Raw genomic sequence first — 21,648 nt, 5'->3', positions numbered from 1 at the left:
AATACTGCTTTGTATTTAGTCGAGTGATCCTGGTTCCAGTCTATAATTCTAATTGTAATAGGATTTAACATCATACTTTCATGATCAATGGTGATGATAAAATGATAATCTTTATTTATTGTTTGGAATGCTACTGACATCTCTGTAGTACGGGTTTGTGAACATCTCCATCTTGGCCTTCCTGGTTTTCTTTATTTTGCTGCACTTGCAATGACACCAACAACATGGCCGCCCACCTAAGAAATCACATTTGTGTCACTCTAATGTCTCAAACTCAAGACTCAAGACAAAAGGGTTTTGGCTTTTGGCTCAGCTCTTTTTATTCATTGCTTGTTCCGGCAGAATCAGATTTTCCACTTCTGAACATTTTTCTAGAGAACTTTAGTGAGGCTGATCATCTGAGGGCCTTTTATAATTTTATCCACTCCATTCGTAGTTTATTATGGCAAAACATCTTCGAACATATTGGAGCGAAGGATCTTGACAAAATTGCAAACAAATGATATATATATATATATATATATATATATATATATATATATATATAAAAACTGCGCATTTTCTTATTGAATGACAGTGAAAGTTTAGACATATATTTCTTCCATTGCCGACACGTCACAATCATTTACAAACCATGAACTGGATTTCAAGCCTGCATGTAGAATACTGGAGGGATCACCAGCTAAACTCCCACTCCATATTGATTTCCTGATGAAAATCACATTCTTTGTCCCCTGTAATTGAGAATAACAGCAAGGCAGCTTGGGATTCATCAATACCTACATTTTCTCTCTCAGCTCTTGTTTGACCACGTCAAGTTTGGTCTTGTAGAATGCAAGATTAGAATCTAATTTAAATATGTTTTCTAGGCTTCTATAAAATGAGAATATACAGTGTATTGGGGCTAGGGTTAGGGTCAAATGTTAGCTCAGTTGATGCCCTGTTTGCAGTTAATGCAGTTAACATCGTGCTAGTTAATAATCACTCCAAAATAACAGTTTGAATAAATAATAATAATAATTATATGGTAATTATTGTAGTAACAAGGGAACTTTAAAAGGTGGTTTGCTGCCATTCATATGTTTGATGTGACTTAGTCAAAGCGTGCTTCGTTTCATGAATGCTGTCATTACATGTGTGTCAAGACTATTTAAAGTAGCGCGAGTGAAAATACACAAAAAAAGTAGAGGCTCAGAACCCAGAGTATTGCTTATTAAAGCAGCGGGTTTATGACAATGGATACCCTTTATTTACTCTCATTATACTATTAAACAACAAGAGAGCGTTCATTTCTCAGATGGAAGTCCAAGTCATAAAGCAAAAGCAGTGGCCTAATTGAGTTCATTTTAATTTCTCTCCAATCGGGGCGAATTAGGCAGGTGATAAATCAGGGGGACAGGCCTCACCTCCAGAAGAGGGCCTCATTTGCAGCTAATTACAAAACTGATTCCTACTGGAAGATCAATACCAAAACCAATTGGAAATGACTTGCAATCACAAAGAGCGTCGGGGAGAGCATTAGAAGGCATGTGGCGGGGGGGCGAGGGGAAGAGAAAAAGGGTTGGACTTAAAAAAGAAGGCCTTGAACGGTCCAGAAAAATCAGCTCTAATTTAATGCGATATTAATCAGAGCACTTTTCCTCTCACGGGCGCCTCACGTTTGGAAAATGTGGCCCTATTAGCTAGTGTCTGGGCTCCGTAGCCAGGCATTAAAAAGCCATTCTGGAGATGCAAAACTCAATGGAGTCTCCCCTCCCACACTTCTGTCAGCCAGTTGGTCATCCTTTTCAGGCCCCTCTTTTCAGCTCCCCCCTCCTGCTCTTTATCTGCATGATAAAACGTCTGTTTGGCGTCTGAAGCCGTTGAGAATAGAGAAAAACATCCGACATTGTGCCAGTGAACAGTTGTAGCAGACAATTAGAGTTTATCTGTGATAGTGGCAGACAAGAGCGAGGTCACAGGCATCCTCCCCCCCCCACTCCAGTGGGATCGAGGCCCACTGAGCTGCTGGGCTCACGCTGGACTGTGGACAAACATTGCCAAAGACTCCGGAAGTCAAAAGTCATTAAATACACTTGATGACATCTGCTCACCAGATTGAGAGAGCAAGCAAGCAGAATCAGTAATACGGACATCACTTTTGGGAGCAAAATATAATGTCAAAGACAGCAATGCATTCGAAACTTCTGTTTTACGAAACATGCAAATGAAACATACAAAAGGAGGAAGTGTTTTAATAGGTTTGGCATTGTGTATTTGCATTATTCATGCGGTAATTGATATGATACTCGTAAAATATATGAATTAATTAAATAGTGTGGTTATTTATAATAAGTATGAGTGATAAGCATCAGTGAAAAAAATAAAAATATATGGTGTGCATGGAAATACAGTTATATATATATATATATATATATATATATATATATATATTTTTTTTTTTTTTTTTTTTAATTAATTAATTTCTTTTTTAATCCACATGTCAAAACACAATAAAGCATTCCAAGTAATGTGCACATAAGTACCAGTATTATATGGATATTTTGGGAGGTTAATTTTAATCATTAATGATTCAGTTCACATTTATTTTCGTTTGTGTAGATTTAAACAACATTAACTACTGCACTGCAAAACTTGTGTGATAACATCCAAAATTATTCACTAATAATTTTAAACACGTCACGCTGATTCAACGTAATAAAAGTGCGCTTGGTTTCTATTCATAAACAAGAGCCAGTGAAATTCCAAGGTGGTCTTCATGAAAAGCCAAAAACAAGTGGATTGTGATTTTTTTTTTTTAAGAGGACCACATGGTGCGACCGCAACAAAGCACAAGTACTTCTCCCTTGGCTGGTCAGGGGTTCGACGGCAGTCAAGCACAAAGGGCCAGCTGATGCCTTGGTTTTTCATTCATCTCCAAATCCCACTTCCTCACAGACAATACAAAAAATACATTCATGATATGCTTGAACTACCATCTCACACAGACAGGCACACACGCACACACACATAGACAATGCTCTCACACTGGCCTGTGAGGAAAACTTACTGGATGAGGGGGGATTGAGGTTTGCATCCAGTTTTTGTTTAGTTGTGTAATGATTCTACTGTCCTCTTCTCAGGCTAATGAGTACTCGCTCCCTGCCCTCAATTCCAGCCTGGACGAAGTCAAGCCCAGTTTATCCTCCAGCACCAACCCAGACCTGGGCCCCAGCGTGTCGCAAAGCTACCCTGTAGGTAAGATCAAGTGCCACACAGTTCGCCTTCTAGCTGCCACGCCACAGCTTCAGCTGAGGGTCTTTTGATTCTTTGTAACAAATGTAAAAGAGGACACGGATTGAAAATCTGCCAATAAAAAGCCAAACCCAAAAAGTGTGAAGACTTTTTTGATGCACTCTGAGCTGAAAAGGTGGTACTATGACACGATGAAGGGTTCGCAGCTGTCTGGTCTTTTATCTGAGGAGTGGAGGTTGGTGGGACCTGTAGGTCACAGCAAGCCTCGTCTAACACTCTTGTCTGACTGCATCCCCAAATCTTTAGTGATATTCTTAACGTCCTAGAATCGGCTTTGTTGCTAGATTTTTTTTTTTCGATATTATCATGTATTATTCATTTATGATGTGCATTCTCTCGACATGTTTCCCCTCATTAATATGAATGAGTAGCTTTGGTGACAAGACACTGTAGATGTACAACATAGATACTAAGTTACACATAAGCACACACACACATGTGATGCTATATATATAGGTTAGTCACAGAGGTGCATTGATTTACTTAAAGAAAAAAGCCACGATGAGTCAAGACAATTCAAGACTGTTTATACGGCTTTAGGTGGAAACAGATCGCTGGTGCTGGAGGAAAAAACTTGGAGCCTTATTTCACTTGAAGTTTTTATAATAATCTACACCTTTTATATTATTGATAATATACTCGATGAGGCCTTTCTCACCGGCTGGATCCCACACGTAGTTTCGAGAAACAAATGGCTCAGAACCTGAATAGTTGGTTCATGGCTTGAAACATGAAAGTTGGTTGGTGCTCGTGAGCTGTGACATCAATGGTGGGTGTGTCGTAATGGAGTCGCTCAGTCACATTTGCGAAATATATCGGCCTCTACTCGCACATTTCATGCCAGACCGATGTCTTTCACGTAACTGTCTTTCTTCTATGTCTCCTCCCTGTCAAGTTGTTACACACTTGATTAGTGGATGAAAACAATTGTTTCGGAATATCAATGCGACTTATCATTTTGCTGGTGTGTTGCTGAGATCCATCTGAGTCGCGTCCTCCTACTTTGGTTCCGCTTCAACTTGTATGAGCGCAGGCTGGTTCTACAGAAAGCACCAAGCTTCAGAGGATCCGGAGTGGTTCCAGATCGAAGCCTGAGCTGGTGTGAAGGGCCTCTATGAGTCTTCGATGTCTCGATGAATGCACATGTCTTTTGGTGAGATTTGTTTTCTCCTACTTTGCTGGCTGTCTGTGGAGAAGCTCAAGATTTCTGCTGTTGCTGAAGTACTTCATGAGCTTGTTGATCGGGACCAGAAAGGACTTATTGAGATTCTGTAAACAAGCACTCTAGCTACACTGCAAATTACAGTTTTTATTTATATAAACATAGCAGCACCAATGATTGATGTTTACTTTTGCTGTCTTTACACATCGGTTTTCTTGCTCTATGAGAGTCTAACATTCTCAGCTGTTCCACGGTGTCATTGCTCAAGCTTCTTACTAAACAACCTCCAGCTATCTGAATTCCGTTATCATTTCACAGTGAAGCTTTTAATGTTCAATTACTCAACCTCAGCTCGAATAGCACCGCTAACTATATTTGCAGGCTTGAATTTAAATGCATTTCATTTGAAGTGACTTTGAACCCAAGAATGGTAGTGTAACAGTTTGAGCTTCCTGTTTTAGATGTGTTGACACTCAACCAGCAGTACACTGACATGATGAAGGGTGAGCGGGAGCCTGGCGTTTTGCTGAGCCAGCAGGTCTGATGAGCGACATTAGGTGGAGTGAGTGAGTGCGGGACCTTTGGGTGTCAGTAGATCAGAACTATGACTGTGGATCAGATCAAGGTCTCACACTAGCCGGTCTCCCTGCCGCTGTGTTGCTTCTGTGATTTGTTCGCCACTAGGCTGTTGGTGTGTCTCAGAGCACGAGTAATGTGCCTCCGTAAATACGCTCTGGCATTTCTGCCGCCTAACTCTTAACGCCGTGATCATTTATTTCCCCCGCCTCACCCCCCGCTCCCTCCCGCTCTCATGCCTTCCTCCTTCTCTCCTTGTCACAGTTAATGACTGCCTGGCTAATTGAAATATTGTTTCGTTGCTGTTGATGTGTTATTACCCAGAAGAAGGTTAAGTTTACCGAAAGTTTACGACGACTGTCAGCTCGAGATTAATATGCAACTTTTTTTTGAAAATTAAAATTCATATAATTATCAAGCAGCCATGAAAGGGTGCTGCCTGTTCAGGGGGAGGATGAGGTGATGGGAAACTGCAGCAGCTTCCATCCCCCTGCTCATGATGGCCGAGCCGTCTTATGAAAAAAGAAAGGCCCTTTTCTCATTAATATGTGGGAGGTAGATTTCCCTGGAAGGCCCCCGAGAAGGTCCTTTGTCCACCGACTGTCCTTGAATGTTCTGCAGGTGGATACATTTGCACCTGATATATTGTAGATATTGAGATGTCTCTGTGTGGCGTCATACAGGAAAGTTTCATTTTTAATTCAGTTAATGAGAAGAGGTGACAGTTGGCTGAACGATGCATGGTTTGCTATTCCTTTGTGTTTGGAGTGTGTTTATAGAATGAGTGTGGTCCTCCAAATGTTCTTGCCGCAGGGGATTGAAAATTTCAAATGATTGTTTATCTGTGCCAACAATGTCAGTGGTGCGTAAGATGTGTAAAAGATACCAGTATTTAATGTACTATTATACTATTTATAATGTACCTAAATGTTAGATGTTAGTAGGTTGCTTTATCACACTTGTGCTAATTCCAGATGCCACATGTATGCTGGCATTTTTTTATTTTATTTTTTTGTGACTGGGACATTTGTAAAATGATATGCAACATATGAATTAATCCAAACTATTTTCAATAGTTTTAATCGGATTGTGTTTTTAATTGAGATATTAGTTTATTTATTTAGTTTGTTTGTTGTTGTTTTTTTGACTAACTGAGCATCCTGCCATATTAAAAAAAAAAAATCACCATATCGAATGTATATTTAAGTCTTCTACAAAACAACCTCTGTCGCTCAATAATATTGTTTCCCAAGATAAACAAATAACTGAATCGTATCCTTGAACGCTGAATAGTCACAGTTTTGGTGTGTGTTTTCCGATATGGGAATTTTGGTGGAATCACGCAAAACAGACTTGGAGGTAATTAGTTTTTGGTTAATCGTTTCCCTGCTACGTTTATCCGCTCCGTTGCCCGGGTGGATCACAGGTGATATCCAGGTGTGCGGCCTCTGCCGATCGCGGGGAATTTTAAGCTGTGCGGAAAGTCGTAAATTATGTGCAGCATTTAGGCCTGGATCCAATTTCAAATTAATTGTGCCTTTTACGGGGCAGGAGCGCTGGAGATTAGCTCATCCTTAAAATGTTTTTTGAACACCAATTAAAAAGGTCTGCAGTTATTGATCTTGATGATTCCTTTTTTTTTATGAGCAAAGAATTTGCATAGCCTATTAAAAATGAATGATTCATGAAGTGCTGGCTGCCAGAGATCAGGATCCTCAGTCAAGTGAAAGAGTTGCGAGATAGAAATCTTTTGTGTCCGTCGCTGATCCTATTAGGGCTGAAAAGTAGCAGGCTCAAATAAGAAAGGGATTTAAGGGCATTGTGCACATCATCGAAATTCAGTGGCAGGAAGCCACTTCCATTAAAAGTGTTTTTTTTCTATCTCCCTCTCCCCCACATTAATGCAGTATTACCTGCTAAATAGTCCCACTTACCCCATAAAAAACACCAAAGGGTTCCATGAATATGAGGAAGGGACAATTGCACATTGTGAAGTAATTTCTATTGTTGATATGGGAAGTCATTTCTGTGATGAATTCCCTCCGAGAGATGGATTTCAACTGAAGTGCTTCGTATTCTTTTTCATTCAAACTGTTTAAAATTCAAATAGTGTGAGCCTTGGGTGAATTTATGAAAAGCAGGAGGAGGAGCCCTCAACTTTTTATGCCATTTATTTTCTTCTTTGAAGATGAAGAAGAAATAGGAGAGATGGCCTCGATACGGATGATTGTCCCCTGTCTCTATATAGAGTTTCCCCACAATCAGTGGCAGACAACCTGTTTTCTTGATGATGCTTCAGACTTAAGAGCCATCAAGAGCGTGGCGCGGATTCCCTTGAGCATTCAGTGGGAGTTGAGCGCATCTCAACTCAGTGCGGAGGACTCTTTAAACAAATTCCCTGCTGGGCCTGTTAATGGAGGCCTCGGATGGCTTAAAGCCCTCATGTCAATAACACTTCTGCCCTTCAAGCTGCTACCTTTGTAACACTTCCTGTTATTCTTCTCTTTGCTCCTCGGAGTCACTAAAGGCTGTTTGAGCTCTGCGTGAGCCGCGGCGCAAAGAACGACCAAATCCCGCTCAGAAACAAAGGTTTGTCTCATCCTCACAAAAGCAACGCAACCTTTGAGCACACATTTGGTAATGGATGACTTTCAGCTCCTGTTTGGGGAATTGAAGCAATTTGGCTCAGCAAACATTCTTTACTTAGTTGTAATTAATTAGGGTGCTCAGATTTTTTGGCTTGTGATAAATCGTCTGCATATCGCTGAGAAAATGGAGGTCAAAGATTTTTTTTTTTTTGCTTGTTGTCGTAACATGAAGGTGTCCCAGTTGTGATGAATCCTAATAGGTTTGCAAGCCAAAGAGACAGAAATGACCTTGATAGTGTGCCAAATAAAGAAAGTGATTTTCATTCAGAGTTAAGATGGTCTGAATGTTAACTGTTTCCTGTCATCGGCTGGTGAGGAGGGAGGAGCTGAAATGACACATTTGTCACCTTCACAACAAATAACAGTTGAAATAGCAGTTAAGATGCGTGTGGAAGGAAATTGTGATTTATTTTTGGGTATACAGAAAAGTGTATGGAGAAAAAGATAAAATTGTTTATTTAAAAATGCTTCAAGGCTAGACACAAGTGAACATAAAGAAGCGTTGAATACAGCTTGGTTTAAAAATGAAATTATTTTTTAATATCCCTCTATCTTTTAGCGATATTTGAAGCTTCCTCTCCTGGTTGCAGTGTGAGTTTTCTGAGAATCCCAACCTTATTGGGAAATCTGAACAAATACCTACGTCTGGCTGTAAAACAGTTGTAAAACTCAGAAACACTTTTTAAACAGTATATTCATTTATCTCAGGAGTTCAATAGAGGTTTTTTTTCGTTTCCTTCATCTCAAGGTCTGATCATTTTGAAAGTAAACTACATTTCTTGACTCTTATAAGTCATATTAAGTTAAATATTTTAATTTTGGATCTTCTTCTTGGCCTTTTCAGCCACAAACAACTCACTCAGATCAAATCTGTCTTTGAGTTGGTGGAGAAAGGGAGGCAACTAAATAAGTAGTGGCTGTGCTGGCGTTGACTCAGGGAACAGTCAGAGGAAAGAGACAATATAAGGGAGTCGGTGGTTTAATGAGAATCTGGACACACATCTCTGTTGTAAAAACAACAAAGCCTAGGAAGCAGCTAATGAGGCTATCATCGCTGTACACAGAGTTCTCCCAACCGGCGCCTCTCGGAAAGACTTAAAAGGGACATAAAGCAGCAGTCACAGAGCTGCTGGCTCTCGTCACCACCAACTGCAACAACAACAGCCATGATTTTATTATCACTGTCTACATGTGATGCACCAACCGCAGTCAAGACAAGACGTCCTAGTGCTCGTATGTGGTGACAAATCTCTTGTGCTGCAGAAGAAAAAAAGATTCCCCTCAAAGTATTTGATGTCAATAGTCTTTCAGATTGTGAGATCACATGAACTGAACTGCTACGTACTGAAGTGAATAACTGTATAAATATATTTTATTTTTAGACATTAAAAAGTAATCGTAAATTACAATAAAACATGTCAGTTTTTATCAAATGGTAATTTCTGGTGTGTGTGCATGGTGTGCGTGGAAACACATGGGTTGGTTTCTCATCGGCGCAGAGGAAGCAGGTGGAGAAAAACAAAATCTCTTTGGAGGAAACTTCTCATTTCAGAACTAAGCTAATGAAGGTTTAAGACAATTTGTGCTGTGTGCTGCCTAAATAAAGGAGGGATTATGTCACACACATGCCTGCCTTGGGCCCGCCGGACCCCCACCTGCTCCGACCCCCCCCTCACAGCCTTTGACTTATGTGCACTGGCTTGTGACAAACGAATTCTTATTGTAAATGAAAAGTGCAGAATGACCTCAGTCTTCTGAGCCACACTGACTCATGGTCTCGTAGCAATCAGCGCCCGTGTCCACTGAAGAGAATTTGGCTCTTTCACAATGTGATCAAGAATGTGCATCATTCGGGGGCCAATTACAGAGCGTGTGCTCTAATGTTTTAAGCCACGTATGATTATCGTTTCACATTTGGTGACTTAAGCTACATTATCTGAGGTTAGTAGGTGATTATTGTGAACCCAATGAAGTTGACTCGAACGATCTGTTAAAAATAAATAACTGTTTGTCGACCATCATCTTTTCCCGCTGCTTTTCCTTTCCTTTGTTTGCTGTATAATCCCTGCCAGATGGAAATCCTTTGCTATCTCTGGCTTCTTATTATTATTAAAACAAGATGGCCATGACCTTGAGTTGGTTTGATTCTCTCATGTGGAGCTCCACCCTGAGTCTCTGACAATGACTGGAGGGGTGATTCTAGGAATTAACAGAGTAGCACCCTCACTTCGCTACGCATCCCTAAGACGACCATATGCACGTGTGCTGAGGAATCCAAACTGAGGGGATTGTGCCTCCACTGAATGTCATTGATCAAGACTATTTCTAAAATTCGATCATAAAATCAGATGAAAAACAATGAGTTTGATGTCAAGTCTCACTTGAAAGATCAAGTTTCATGCGCGTACGTCTTCAATAACGCTCTCCTTTGCTTGTAGGAAACTATTAGCCAAGCCCGTCATGTTTGTGGATTTCAGTAGCCAGAGGGCTCATTCGTTTCCCCTCAATTACACACCGAGCATGCAGTGTGTTGTGTAGGAATTACATTGTGTGGCGCTATTTGATGTTGCTGGTCTGTGATCAGTTTTGCTAATGAGCTGTTATGATGTACAGACTATTTATTTGACTTACTAGCTGGTGTGCAAGTACAACTTACAGTATGAAAACATGGCTAAGGGAAGCTAAATACAGTGAGTTTGTCATCTATTCTGACATGAAACTAACTTCTACAACTATAATGAAGCAGTATTTTTTTTTACACATTTTTTATTATTTTTTACACATTTTTATTCAGGTTGCAAAAATGACATTGAGTCCAGTTGCACTTGTGTGTTCTAGGCCTGTGCTATTTTAACTGAAAAGCCTGAGTTGGTTTTCCCAGACATGAGCTGAAATTCTGGGTTTTCGGTTTTATGAAGCGGGATCAGCGAACCTCTGTGTCAGTACTGGGGCAACATACACTTTACAACCAGACTTGCAGGTGAGCCGGTTATCTGCAGCAGAACACTGAGTTGTCCTAGTTGAAGCACAGATACTGTGCAGCAGTCTACGTCTGGAGGGGAACCTGGATGTCAAGCGGAATTGTAAATTCCAGAAAACGTTTAAAATACAATGATCCTCTGTGTCACATGCTGCATGCATGAAAAAGACTCAGTAGTCAAGCTGTCATTGGACGATCCCCTTTGCTTTTAAGTCAGTGTTCAATATTGCATTTTATTGCATTTTAGATACTGCTGATGAACAGCACTAAAACCACTACACACAGGTTTTCAGTGTTCGACTCGCATTCGTCACAGCTGCTTTCATAAATGATTACAATGATGAGGACGGACTGAACAACACGACACTTGCTGGTATTTCAAGTATGCCGTATTATGATTTTTTTACATTTATTTTAGTTGCATTCAAGTCTGTTTTGCATCTGTAGGGGGCTTTTTTTCTCTAATTAACACTGACATCTACTTGACTGGCCATTTGTCTTTCTTTAATGTGTTCACTTTCTGCATGAACATTCATGAATGATTCCATCTCCGCTGAGGAGAAGTTGGAGGAGCGACTCTTTGTTTCATGTGTATTCTGCCTTCCATTGAAGAGGGCTTTTGATGTCCTCCAACATGGGCTGTTTGCGGATCAACTTTGGCACTCGGTTAAACTAACACCAGTTGTGAAACTGATGTTAGTTTAACCGAAAAAGTTTTGCAGATAAGGGTTGGACAACCCGTACGTACGGTCTTCTCTCAGGCTTCTTGTGAGTTGGCGCTGTTGTTTGACAAATTTGCAAGCTGGTGAGGCATTACCGTATTTATACAGAGTTGAGAATGATGTCATTCATGTGTCATACTCGTCCATACTAGTCATCCAGTCTATTCAGTTACCAATGACAGTGCAAGTCCGTCGCCGACTGAGAAGATTTTCATGTTTAATATCACTGCTTTTTTATTTCACACAGCCACAAATTTGTGATTTAAATATAAACAAGTGCATTTTCTGAAGACTCTGTGACAGGATCCTTCTGAGCTCAATGGCACAAAAACTTCACTAACCTGTAGTTTCTATTGTTTTCTGACTCTTTTCACATTCTGAATGAACAGTATTGCTTTAAGCAAACCCACTTTTGGAAGTGCGGAGCGACAAACAACACTTACTTTGTGGTGTCAGGCTGTCCACTAGTACCTCATTAAAGTTCGGGAGCTGATCTCTTTCTCTTTGAGCCCCGGTGGCTCTCACCAAGACAATATAGCGGGGGCCTCTTCTACAATGGCCCCTGTGCAGATTGGGGCTACGTGGCGTAATCCAAACATCCCGATGGTCAGCGAGGACAACCCAACCGTCAGCCTCAATTACCGAGCTGAATATCTGCAGCCGGACCGGTGACGCTGTGCCGAGGGGCCAGTCTTAACAGAAGAAGAGACAGGAGGCTTGTTGATTCCCCAACACTAGAGTATGATGAATTTGCTTAACCTATATGGCTGTCGTCTATTCTGACATGTATAAAAAAGTCCCTTAAGAGCTGTTTCTTGGAAGTCAAGTAAATTCCTTATTTGTTGTTTTTTTTTTAAAAAGAGGCGTCTTATTATCTGACATGAAATGTCAAATGTGTTTTTTCAATTCACGCCCAGTTATTTTGGCCCATACTGACCCAGATGTTGCATTTTAATGCGCTCAGGCTCCTCTTCATCTGTTTCATTCGTACAGCAATTTTGAAATATATGGCTTCTGTAACATTCAGCTAGCAAGGGATGCAAAACCTCCCTCCTCCTGTAGGATCCTTTTCACCTGTTCAGTGCTGATTCATTGGTGAAACGTTGTTCTGGAACAGCTGAGCCTGCCTTGATGTCAAATGTAACACATTATCATGTACAGTATCTGTGACCCCACCATCGGACTTACGAGTGTATGAAGTGTACAATAACTTTTACATTTCACATTACCCTCAGATGATACAGTTTTTTATTAATTGTCTTACAGTTTCTCATTAAAGTTGCTTGTAAAAGTAAACTAACAGGGTTTGTCCTGTAAACCTGGTGAAACCTAATGGGGGACTATGTTCTCAGATTGTATTGTTTTGTGTTGTCAGGTCGGGACATGGCCAACACAACCCTCCCCGGGTACCCCCCTCATGTTCCCCCCACCGGCCAGGGCAGCTACCCGACCTCCACGTTGGCTGGAATGGTTCCTGGTAAGTCTCTTGCCCCATGCCTTTATCTTCATTAGCGGCCGATTAAAGGGTGGCATCACCTAGAAAACAAAACACTTGTCGCAGCCGCAGAAGCAGAGTGAAGAGACTTTAGCAGCAAATTAGGTGACCATTATTGACCCACTCAGGAAGAGGCCCGGTTCTATTACCTCGCTGTGTATGATTGGATGGGACAGGCTGAATAAGTGATCAGAGACATGCGGGATGACAGTCCTTCCTACTTTCCTCTCCGCCATTATTGGCTCATTATTTTGCAGCTATGCCAGTAAAACCAGAACATCTCTGCTTCTTCACCTGCAGTTCAGGTTCACAGGCTGCAGTTTGGGGTCCGAAAACAGGCATGAGAGTATTGTAAATATTCAAATCACTGACTTGTGTTCACCTGCCAGGACACTTTATTTTTTTTTCTGAATCCAACACACATTCACTTGCACATGCTCACACCAAATCACTGTTGATGTGATTAAAGCGCACGGTCGGAGCGAGCAGTGAAGTGTGTGTGCCGAATATCATTTAGCAATCACACAGACCATCACTGGCTGTTCCTCTTCCGTCCATTACAAAGAGTTACGATGACATGTTTTGTTATCGCCTCGGCAGTGGGGGTGATATTTACTGTTCCTGTCCCTACCATGGGGGTTTGGAGGCTGCGCTTCGCACAAACCTGCAAGTCTACAGGAACAGAAAACAGACGCTTAGGCTCTTGTGCTTTGCTTTCCAAACGTGGAGAGGCGAGGCACTTGAGTGATCGTGAGGCTGTGAGCCTAGAACGTTGGAGAATATTGAGATTCATTTTTCACTTAAAAAAAAAGTCAAATAAAACAAAGTGTGACCTCTTGACAAATGGTTATTATGATTTTACCTTTATACTTCTTTCAATCACTCATCTTCGACAGATTTTGGAAAGTGATGCCAAACTGTGTTTTTAAATACACTTTTTTAAAAATTTATTTTGACTATAATCTTTTACTTTCAGTTGTTTAAACATTTTATTTATAAACATCATGCAGAACTATTTGGATGACAGATATTCTAAATCATTCTAAATGTAAATCAAATAGAAATAGAAACATTTTTTGCATGTTATAGCCAAAAAAAATGTAAGAAATTTCCCGTGATTAAAGCCTATAACGTAAAGGTGACCTATCTGAGCTTTTCATTTTCCACACACCTGAAACAAAGCTGAATGCTCTTCACTCCTCGTGGTCTTATGTGTTAGCCTGTGCATCCCGCACTCACAGTTTACAAACATAGTTCATGCAAAGCTGCTTACATCCATCAAGAATCCTGCTTTTATTGCCTCACAATAGAAAGCGAGCATGTTGAACCAACATGCTACAAGTTTGAGCTCAAACTTCCCCAGATCAGACCAGAGGATTCAGAAATTTCTGTCATACACATGATCAGTCAGCGCTTTATGAGACAGGTTTGGAATTGAGGAGGAAGAATAGGCAGATATCCATAAATGGGACGGAGGGGGAAGCCGCCTCACTGTCACATCCTGTATTGTTCAGTGTTCCATAGCTTAAGTGAAATGAAAAAGAAATAAATTACTTGCCTGAGTGGTCGCACATCGATGACTATCATTTTCCCTCTCAAATTGCATCCTGTTTTGAATGATGAGAAATGACTGTGTGTAAGTGTGTGTGTGTGTGTGTGTGTGATGGTTTGACACATTGAAATGCTAATTGATTTGTTGTTTTGTCTCACAGGCAGTGAGTTTTCAGGGAACCCATACAGTCACCCACAGTACACCACCTACAACGAAGCCTGGCGGTTCGGAAACCCAGCGTTACTAAGTGAGTACGCACACCTCCATGTCAGTGTAGGGTCCGGTTCTGCTCAGGTTTCTGCGTCATTGTTCCTATATAGTACGTTGGTTATTTTCCACTTCATGTCCACGTCTCATAACTCTCATTTTCTTGTGCTTCTGTTTTCTATAGTCCTCTAATATTTATCTTAAGCATGTTTCATTTGTTAATTCATTCATTCTTCAAATGTGACGACTGAATTTTTTCATTAATATGTACTAGATGTGCGCAAAGAAAGGAAACAGCTGAAGTTTGTGCTTTTCTGAAACTTGGGCATGTCATTGAGGCTGAGATGTACGCGCCTGAGCCTCTGTACGTTTTGTTTTTAGAAATTAGGATGAGATGGCAAATGATCATTGTGGTGTTTATCTATGCTTTAATTGCATTTCAAACATAGAAAAGAACTGAATGGCTGAGTCTTGGCACTGAGAGTCGCGCTATGCCAGTGCCAACAACATCACTGTCTCTGCTGCCAAAAGGAAAAAAGGCATTGTTGAAAGTGTCAACTTTAATTTTCATTCCTCCATCTGTCTAAAAGGAATGACTTGTGCATCATCATCATCATGAATTAATTTAGGCGAAATATACTCGTAACAGCAATCGGTATTCTGTGAGATGCAATATGACGGCACTGCCCTTCTCTGCTGGACCTAGACTTTTTTTTTTTATTATTATTATTTTAAATAACAGAATATCAATCTGTTTCTGAAGTTGCAAATTTAAAATAGAAATGTATAATTATAATTATACAGAATATATTGTAAATCAATAAGGATATTACAAAGTATATATATATATATATATATATATATATATATATATATATATATATATATATATATATATATATATATACACACACACACAACTCACAGGTCACAGGAGGATTTCCTCTTTAACAAAGATTAAATGCCCCATTGTAAGAATGTCCTATATTGACTTATATTATAATAGTCACGTTATTACATTTTGTTCTGTCCCCTGAACAGGAAAAACTAAAAACCTTCATTTTCTTGTCATACAAAGATCTACATTTTTCCACATTTATTTATGGTTTGTCATCCAGTATTAATTGATTTATCATTGATTTGCGAATGTATTTTATCATCATTGGTCTTTGATATAGATCAAAAAGCTGGTGAGTTTACTTACTAGCCAGCGTGAAGTGTGAAAAACCTACAACTAGGCCTGTGTTATGGTGTGTATCATGCTACAGTCCATGACAACAGCCTCATCCATGGAGTGCCACTGCTCAAATGTTCTTGAAGGCCTTATTTGTTGTTACAAATGGTGCGTTCTTCTGTTAACTTTCAGGTTCCCCTTATTATTATAGTGCCGCATCGAGAGGCTCGGCCCCGCCCACTGCTGCCACTGCCTATGACCGTCACTAGTTACCATGGAAACCAAATCCACCTGCAGGACCACGGCCTCAGCCTCCACATTTCCCCGGTTTGAGACCCACACTTCACTGGACGCCCATCAAAGACAGTTTGGAAAATCACCTCCAAGCTTTTTTTTTTTTTTTTTTGGGGGACGCCGAATGCCAAAAAAGATTGACAAAATTACGACAGACCTGACTTTTTTGGATGGATAAGCAAAAAAAAGATGGTTTGACTGACCCTGTGTAGCCGCCTTACAGTCCCATCAAGGAACCATACTGTACATTCCGGAGCTTCAAATGCAACATCACACCCCGCCCAATATTTTCCCAGGTGAACAGGGATTTTATTTATCTTCCCAAACGTTGCGCATGAATCGATGGACGCCATGAGAAAATTAGGACACACTCTCTGTGATACACAATCAAGATGTAAAAATAAATAAGATGGAGAGTCATCAGGTGGATGTGCTGCATCCCCTGTCTGTTTTTTAAAAGAAAATGTCCACAAACTACTGAAAATGTTTTTTTATTTTGGAATAGACTTTGACTAGTGTTTGACTATTTCCTCATCCAACTGGTTTTATTTGTGTTTATTTTGCACTACGTTTGAGCAACACTGGAGCGTTGTGATGCAGGAATGATGATGCTTTTCTGTGGAGGGTTGAAGCGGCACTTGCCTGTCTCACTGCTGTGTATGGTAAAGTCCCACTGGAACACTGCACCACTGCCTTGACATGCACTACTTCTGGGTTTTTGTTTGTGTTGATTTGGAGTCTTTGGCACTGAACCATGGGAAGGCGAAGCAGTGTTTCACTCTGACGGGATGATTTTAGCTAAATGCCTTAAACATGTTCCCCCTGACCCCGCCCACCGTGCCCCCTCCTCATGTTTCAGGCGAGTCCTTCTTTTAAGAAACATGTTTCCATAGATTCTTCATTCGTCAAGTGAATGTATTTGCCAAAGACTTAATTTTTGTCAGTGTTTCTTTACAGATATGCATCACGAGAACAGTATTATTCTTATTATTTTGGGGGGTCTGAATCAATTTTATGTATAAATTCTATGCAGTGCAGAGACGGTCATCATATGCAGCTGTAAACCTAAAGGTAGGTGGAGTTATTTAATGTTATTATTTACATAATTTTTGTGTGTGAAGCGAAGACTCTTCTCTGTAAATAAGAAAAAAAAATGTCTTTCATGTTCATGAGAATCACCACGTCATTATGCTGGTCACACTTGTATTATAATAAAATGTCCAAAATCTTTTACGAAAAAAATGTGGTTTGTATTTTTATTTTTTTCCCTCTCCCAAAGGAAAATAGCTAAGAGAATTCTCAGTAACTTTAAACGTCATGGACATTCAAAGCAAAAATGTACAGCAATGATTATGCAATATATTCAAGACAACATTAAAATTTAATTTGATCACTCATTCTAGTTAATGAAAAAAAAAATAAGTCAATGGCAAAATATAAAGTTTTAACTCATATTACTTTTTGCATCATAACATTATTTCTCATATAGATTTTACATCAATATATATATAATATTATATATAGTACTTTTAAAAAAGAAAAAAATATACACATGTAATCCCTTTGACTTTGTTTCCAACTTTTTTTTTCAAAACAAGTCCGCAAATGTATTCACTCCATCAGGCTCTGTTGTGTTTCATTGTTTCAGTAGTGAATCTTTTCCTCCAAAAGTTTTCTGAACAACGTTTGCTGTAGTTAAGCGACCAAACACAGGAGATTTAATTCCGTGAGTAAAACGAGATAACAGGTGATAATGAGTGTGTTTGCAGACGTGTGTGTTTACATTGCAGGTGTAGCGATCGCGAGGTGCACAGCCGTTAGAACGCCTCTGAATGTTTTCTCCCTGACGTGGATCACTGCGCAGCACAAAGTGTTTAACCTCTTCTCGCTTTGTAAAGCTGATTTAATTTTTCTCGCACCGGGCCCGAATTCAATTTGTGCCCAGTTGCACTGAGAGATTTATGCATGAAATCCCTTCTTAGAGCTTATTTTCACTCCTTCTACGCTCCGTAATCCCTCCTTTGCTGCCGACTTGTACGACTTTGTTATATCATTATTGATTTACAACAAGTGGACACTGGGCTGATAAGTAGCCGTGTGATTTGCAGAGGTTTTGAGCTGGACTCACTGTAAACCACTGTGTTGATCTTATGTTTTCCATATCTGGTTTAGTTGGTGCATTTAAATGTAATAAACACTTCAATAATTCTACCTCTGTCTAAAACAACCAACAGGTGAGTTGTGTAGCTGTAGTCCACTTCATTGTGCTGTCTATGTTTGTCATTTTTGTTTTTAGGAGCATTTCCTCAGTACTCCCCGGGGTGCATCAATTCTCTATAAGAAAAACGTTTTTTTTTTTTTGTTTTTTGTTTTTTTTCAATCGCACTGAGCCGCCTTGCTGTCGAAATCACCACGTCCTGCTTACTCCAGCGAAACTAATAAACCGAACAACCTGTATGTTTCTGTCAATCAAGCTCAACAATCTGACAACTGTATTTCTGTGAAGGAGAACTAGGAGTAGTTAACAAATAAATGAAGATACCCCGAACCAGTCTCGAATCAGTCTTAGTGCCAATGTCATCTTAATATAAAGACCAGAGGTCAGAGGTTTAATACACTTCTGTGTAGTTCCTGTTGTTCACATGCTATGGCATGTGTAACATCAAAATACATTGATAAAATGCTCTGCCATATCAATCCGACCATGTGGTTGATGTAAATACATAAATTTGATATGAAAATTGGGCAAAGTTTCTGACATAAATGTGAAATAAGTTGCAAAAATGTCTACTTTATCAATGAATTGAAGAGGAAGCCACTGAAGTATGGAGAAAGGTCAAGAATGGAAGCTAAAATAAATCGTGGCATAAGAGGGAAGTCAATAATATATTTATTCAACACTATTTTCTTAAAAAAGAATTAATGGAACTACTAAACTTGCTTCGTATCAGTAAGAAGAGTTTAAAAAAGAAGACTACAGATGCAACGCAAAGTGGAAAGCTAAACAATAAGTTAAGTTGCTCTTTCATTTTCTGTCCATTTTTGTTGTTTGGTTTGCAGTGTGTTGTTTCTCTTCTTAAATAAGTTAAATAACTCAAGTAACTGAGGTGCATGTCACCATTTGCACCTGTCAAACCTTGGTCCCATTTAAGTGTGTATCTTGTGTGTCTGCTTATACTGACATATTGTTATTGTCCTCAACATGTCACATGGTTGTTTGTCCATGTGGCTTCAGCTCCCCTTATTTTGTCTTTACGTTCATAGTTTGATCCATCTCAATGCATGTCATTGTTCATTTTATATTTAGCTGCATGTAAGTTTTAGACTGTAACATGTCTTGGTGTTACCCTAGTTGAGCCTTTATGTCTTCTAAGCACTCTGGTTTCCTCCCAGAGCTTAATTAATGGCCCTTTATTGTCTGCAGATGTCCATGGTGTTACCCGCCTCCCGCCCCATGCGGCTGAGAAACCTTCCAACTGTCACGACTCCTTAAAGAGAATGAGTGGACGAATGAATGTGTAGTTCAAGTATCACTTTATTGTGCTTTTACTCTGTTATCGCCGTATGAAACAGCGTGTAGGAAAAAGTGCCCTGAATAGATAAAGGGTGACTGATCGATGGATTTGACAATACTGAAAACACGACAGTCCTAGGTGTGAGCCCGCTGGAGCAAGGCTCTCAAACCAGTGTTGACCTTTCGAGCCGCTCGCCGCTAATACATGCTGACTGAACACTCTCGCTGCCATTTGTACGCCTCGTCTATGAATATGCTGCGGAGACTGAATTATAATTTGGCTACTGGTGTGTCAAATGTACAATAAATCCTGGGGATATTATCATTTGCTGTGACACACCAAGACAAGGAGGGTGAAAATATGAAACTGCATTCCACGTCTCTATATCCGAGCGGCGCTCGGTGGAAAGAGGGAATGGATCTGCTGCTTTATGTGCTGTATCTAATTGGAAATGGCGATATATAATACCACTCTCCAGTGTCCATCAATTCTGGTGTTAGACCTGTTTGTATGGTCATGTCATTGGGGCAGCCTAGCTTGTTATGATGCCTGAACAGTAATTATGAGGTAATTCCTGATGCTCGCAGTTACGTGAAGGGAGGGACCTAATTAACAAGGATGGATTGATCCGACCCAATACGTGCCAGATCGAGCGGAAATAAGAAATAAAGTATCATTTGCATGTTTGATGCCACCTTGCATTGTGTATAGAACTCAATATGAAACAGAGGAAGCTGCTTTAAGCTGTTTCCTGGACTTAAACCAGTCGATCCATTTGAAACCACCCAGTGCTGACAGCTGAGGAAGGGAGTATAGAAGGAGGTCTGGGAGAACTTGGCCAAGTCCTCATAGATAAACACTTCATCGATATGGTCCATGACGCACCTAAAGCAGTGGTTTGTGACTTTTTAAAGTATTGTAATTTCCAGACAAATGTACATTTTTCTCCCGGTCTGAACGATGTGGCTAATATATGGATTTAAAGCGTGTTAATATGCTAAAATATTGAGAGTTGTCACACCAAAGCGATGAATTCAGAGGTGACTTGTGTTGGAACTTTGTACACGCAGGTGAAAACAGTGCATTTAGAGAGCTTTAATGTGAATTAAAGATGTTCAAGAAGTTCATGATTCAAGATCAGAACACTGCAGTGTTTGTTTCATGAGTCAGTCTCTGTGCTGGACCTTGTTTCCAAAACTAGTTTAGAAGTGATCCTGATGCAGTTTTAAGCCTGGTGCACCGATGACCTTCTACGGTGTGGCTTATGTATGAACAACATCTATTTTCCTTCTTATGTTTAGTCAGCACGGCTAATATTGTTGTGCACCCTATTTCTCGGAATTTACAGTACATTTTTCTTAACAATGCAGTGGAAATTGTTCACTAGAAACGTGTTGACTGTAACTTATGCTCTTATTATCAGTACTGTTCACCGAGTGTTGACAGCTGCTTATTGAAGGACGGCAAAGAGAGACAGTGGGAGTCCGCAGTTTCTGATGCTGGAAATCAGCGTAAAGATCGTGGATTCAAGATGTGATGCCTGTGATGACAGAGACATCGCTGCGGAGGATCAGAGATTGTTCATGCGCACAAATAACAGGTGTTAATTAAGTTCTTAACAACGTGAAACGGCGAACTAACTAACTTGAATCTCTCTGATCCGGTGCGAAGCAGGCAGGTCTCAGCCTCTTAGCCGCTCTTCTGATAAGGAGGTGGGCGGGTTCAGAAGCTCGGCTGGAGGCAGAGTGGGCACCGCTTGTCCGGCGCCATTTCAGACAGGGGACAACTTCATAAAGAGATCATTTCAAAACGTCTTCACGATGAAGGGCTCACTGCATCATGGAGAGGGGGACATACGTTTGGTATGCATGACACAGGAAGGTTGGACTTGGACATTTGCGGCTCTTTTAACAAGTTCATGAGATAGAAACTGAAAATTGTGATGCCGCACTGTGACAGCGTATTTCCAAATGGAGCACCTGACCCTTGCTCAGATTGCCGGGGAGTGAGGGGCTGATGCCAAAACGCC

General features: G+C 40.3%; 1 protein-coding gene across 4 annotated transcripts in view; it reads left to right on the top strand.

Annotated features, from left to right (window-relative positions):
- pax2b (paired box 2b) overlaps positions 1 to 17,298 on the top strand; it is a 33,387-nt gene extending 16,089 nt beyond the window's left edge. For 3 of the 4 annotated variants that reach the window (XM_053887584.1, XM_053887611.1, XM_053887602.1), the window contains 4 exons: positions 3,123 to 3,237; positions 12,758 to 12,859; positions 14,590 to 14,676; positions 16,022 to 17,298. In XM_053887584.1, coding sequence (XP_053743559.1) covers positions 3,123 to 3,237; positions 12,758 to 12,859; positions 14,590 to 14,676; positions 16,022 to 16,143 — 426 coding nt within the window. In that variant the 3' untranslated portion in view covers positions 16,144 to 17,298. Of the gene's footprint in view, positions 1 to 3,122; positions 3,238 to 12,757; positions 12,860 to 14,589; positions 14,677 to 16,002 lie in introns of all 4 variants that reach the window. The other variant, XM_053887594.1, reaches the window with a different exon arrangement.
- Positions 17,299 to 21,648: the final 4,350 nt, after the last annotated feature.

The sequence above is a fragment of the Synchiropus splendidus genome, chromosome 1, assembly GCF_027744825.2.
Source record: "Synchiropus splendidus isolate RoL2022-P1 chromosome 1, RoL_Sspl_1.0, whole genome shotgun sequence".
In the NCBI taxonomy this organism is placed as follows: Eukaryota; Metazoa; Chordata; class Actinopteri; order Syngnathiformes; family Callionymidae; genus Synchiropus; species Synchiropus splendidus.
This window is presented reverse-complemented; position numbering and strand designations above follow the sequence as displayed.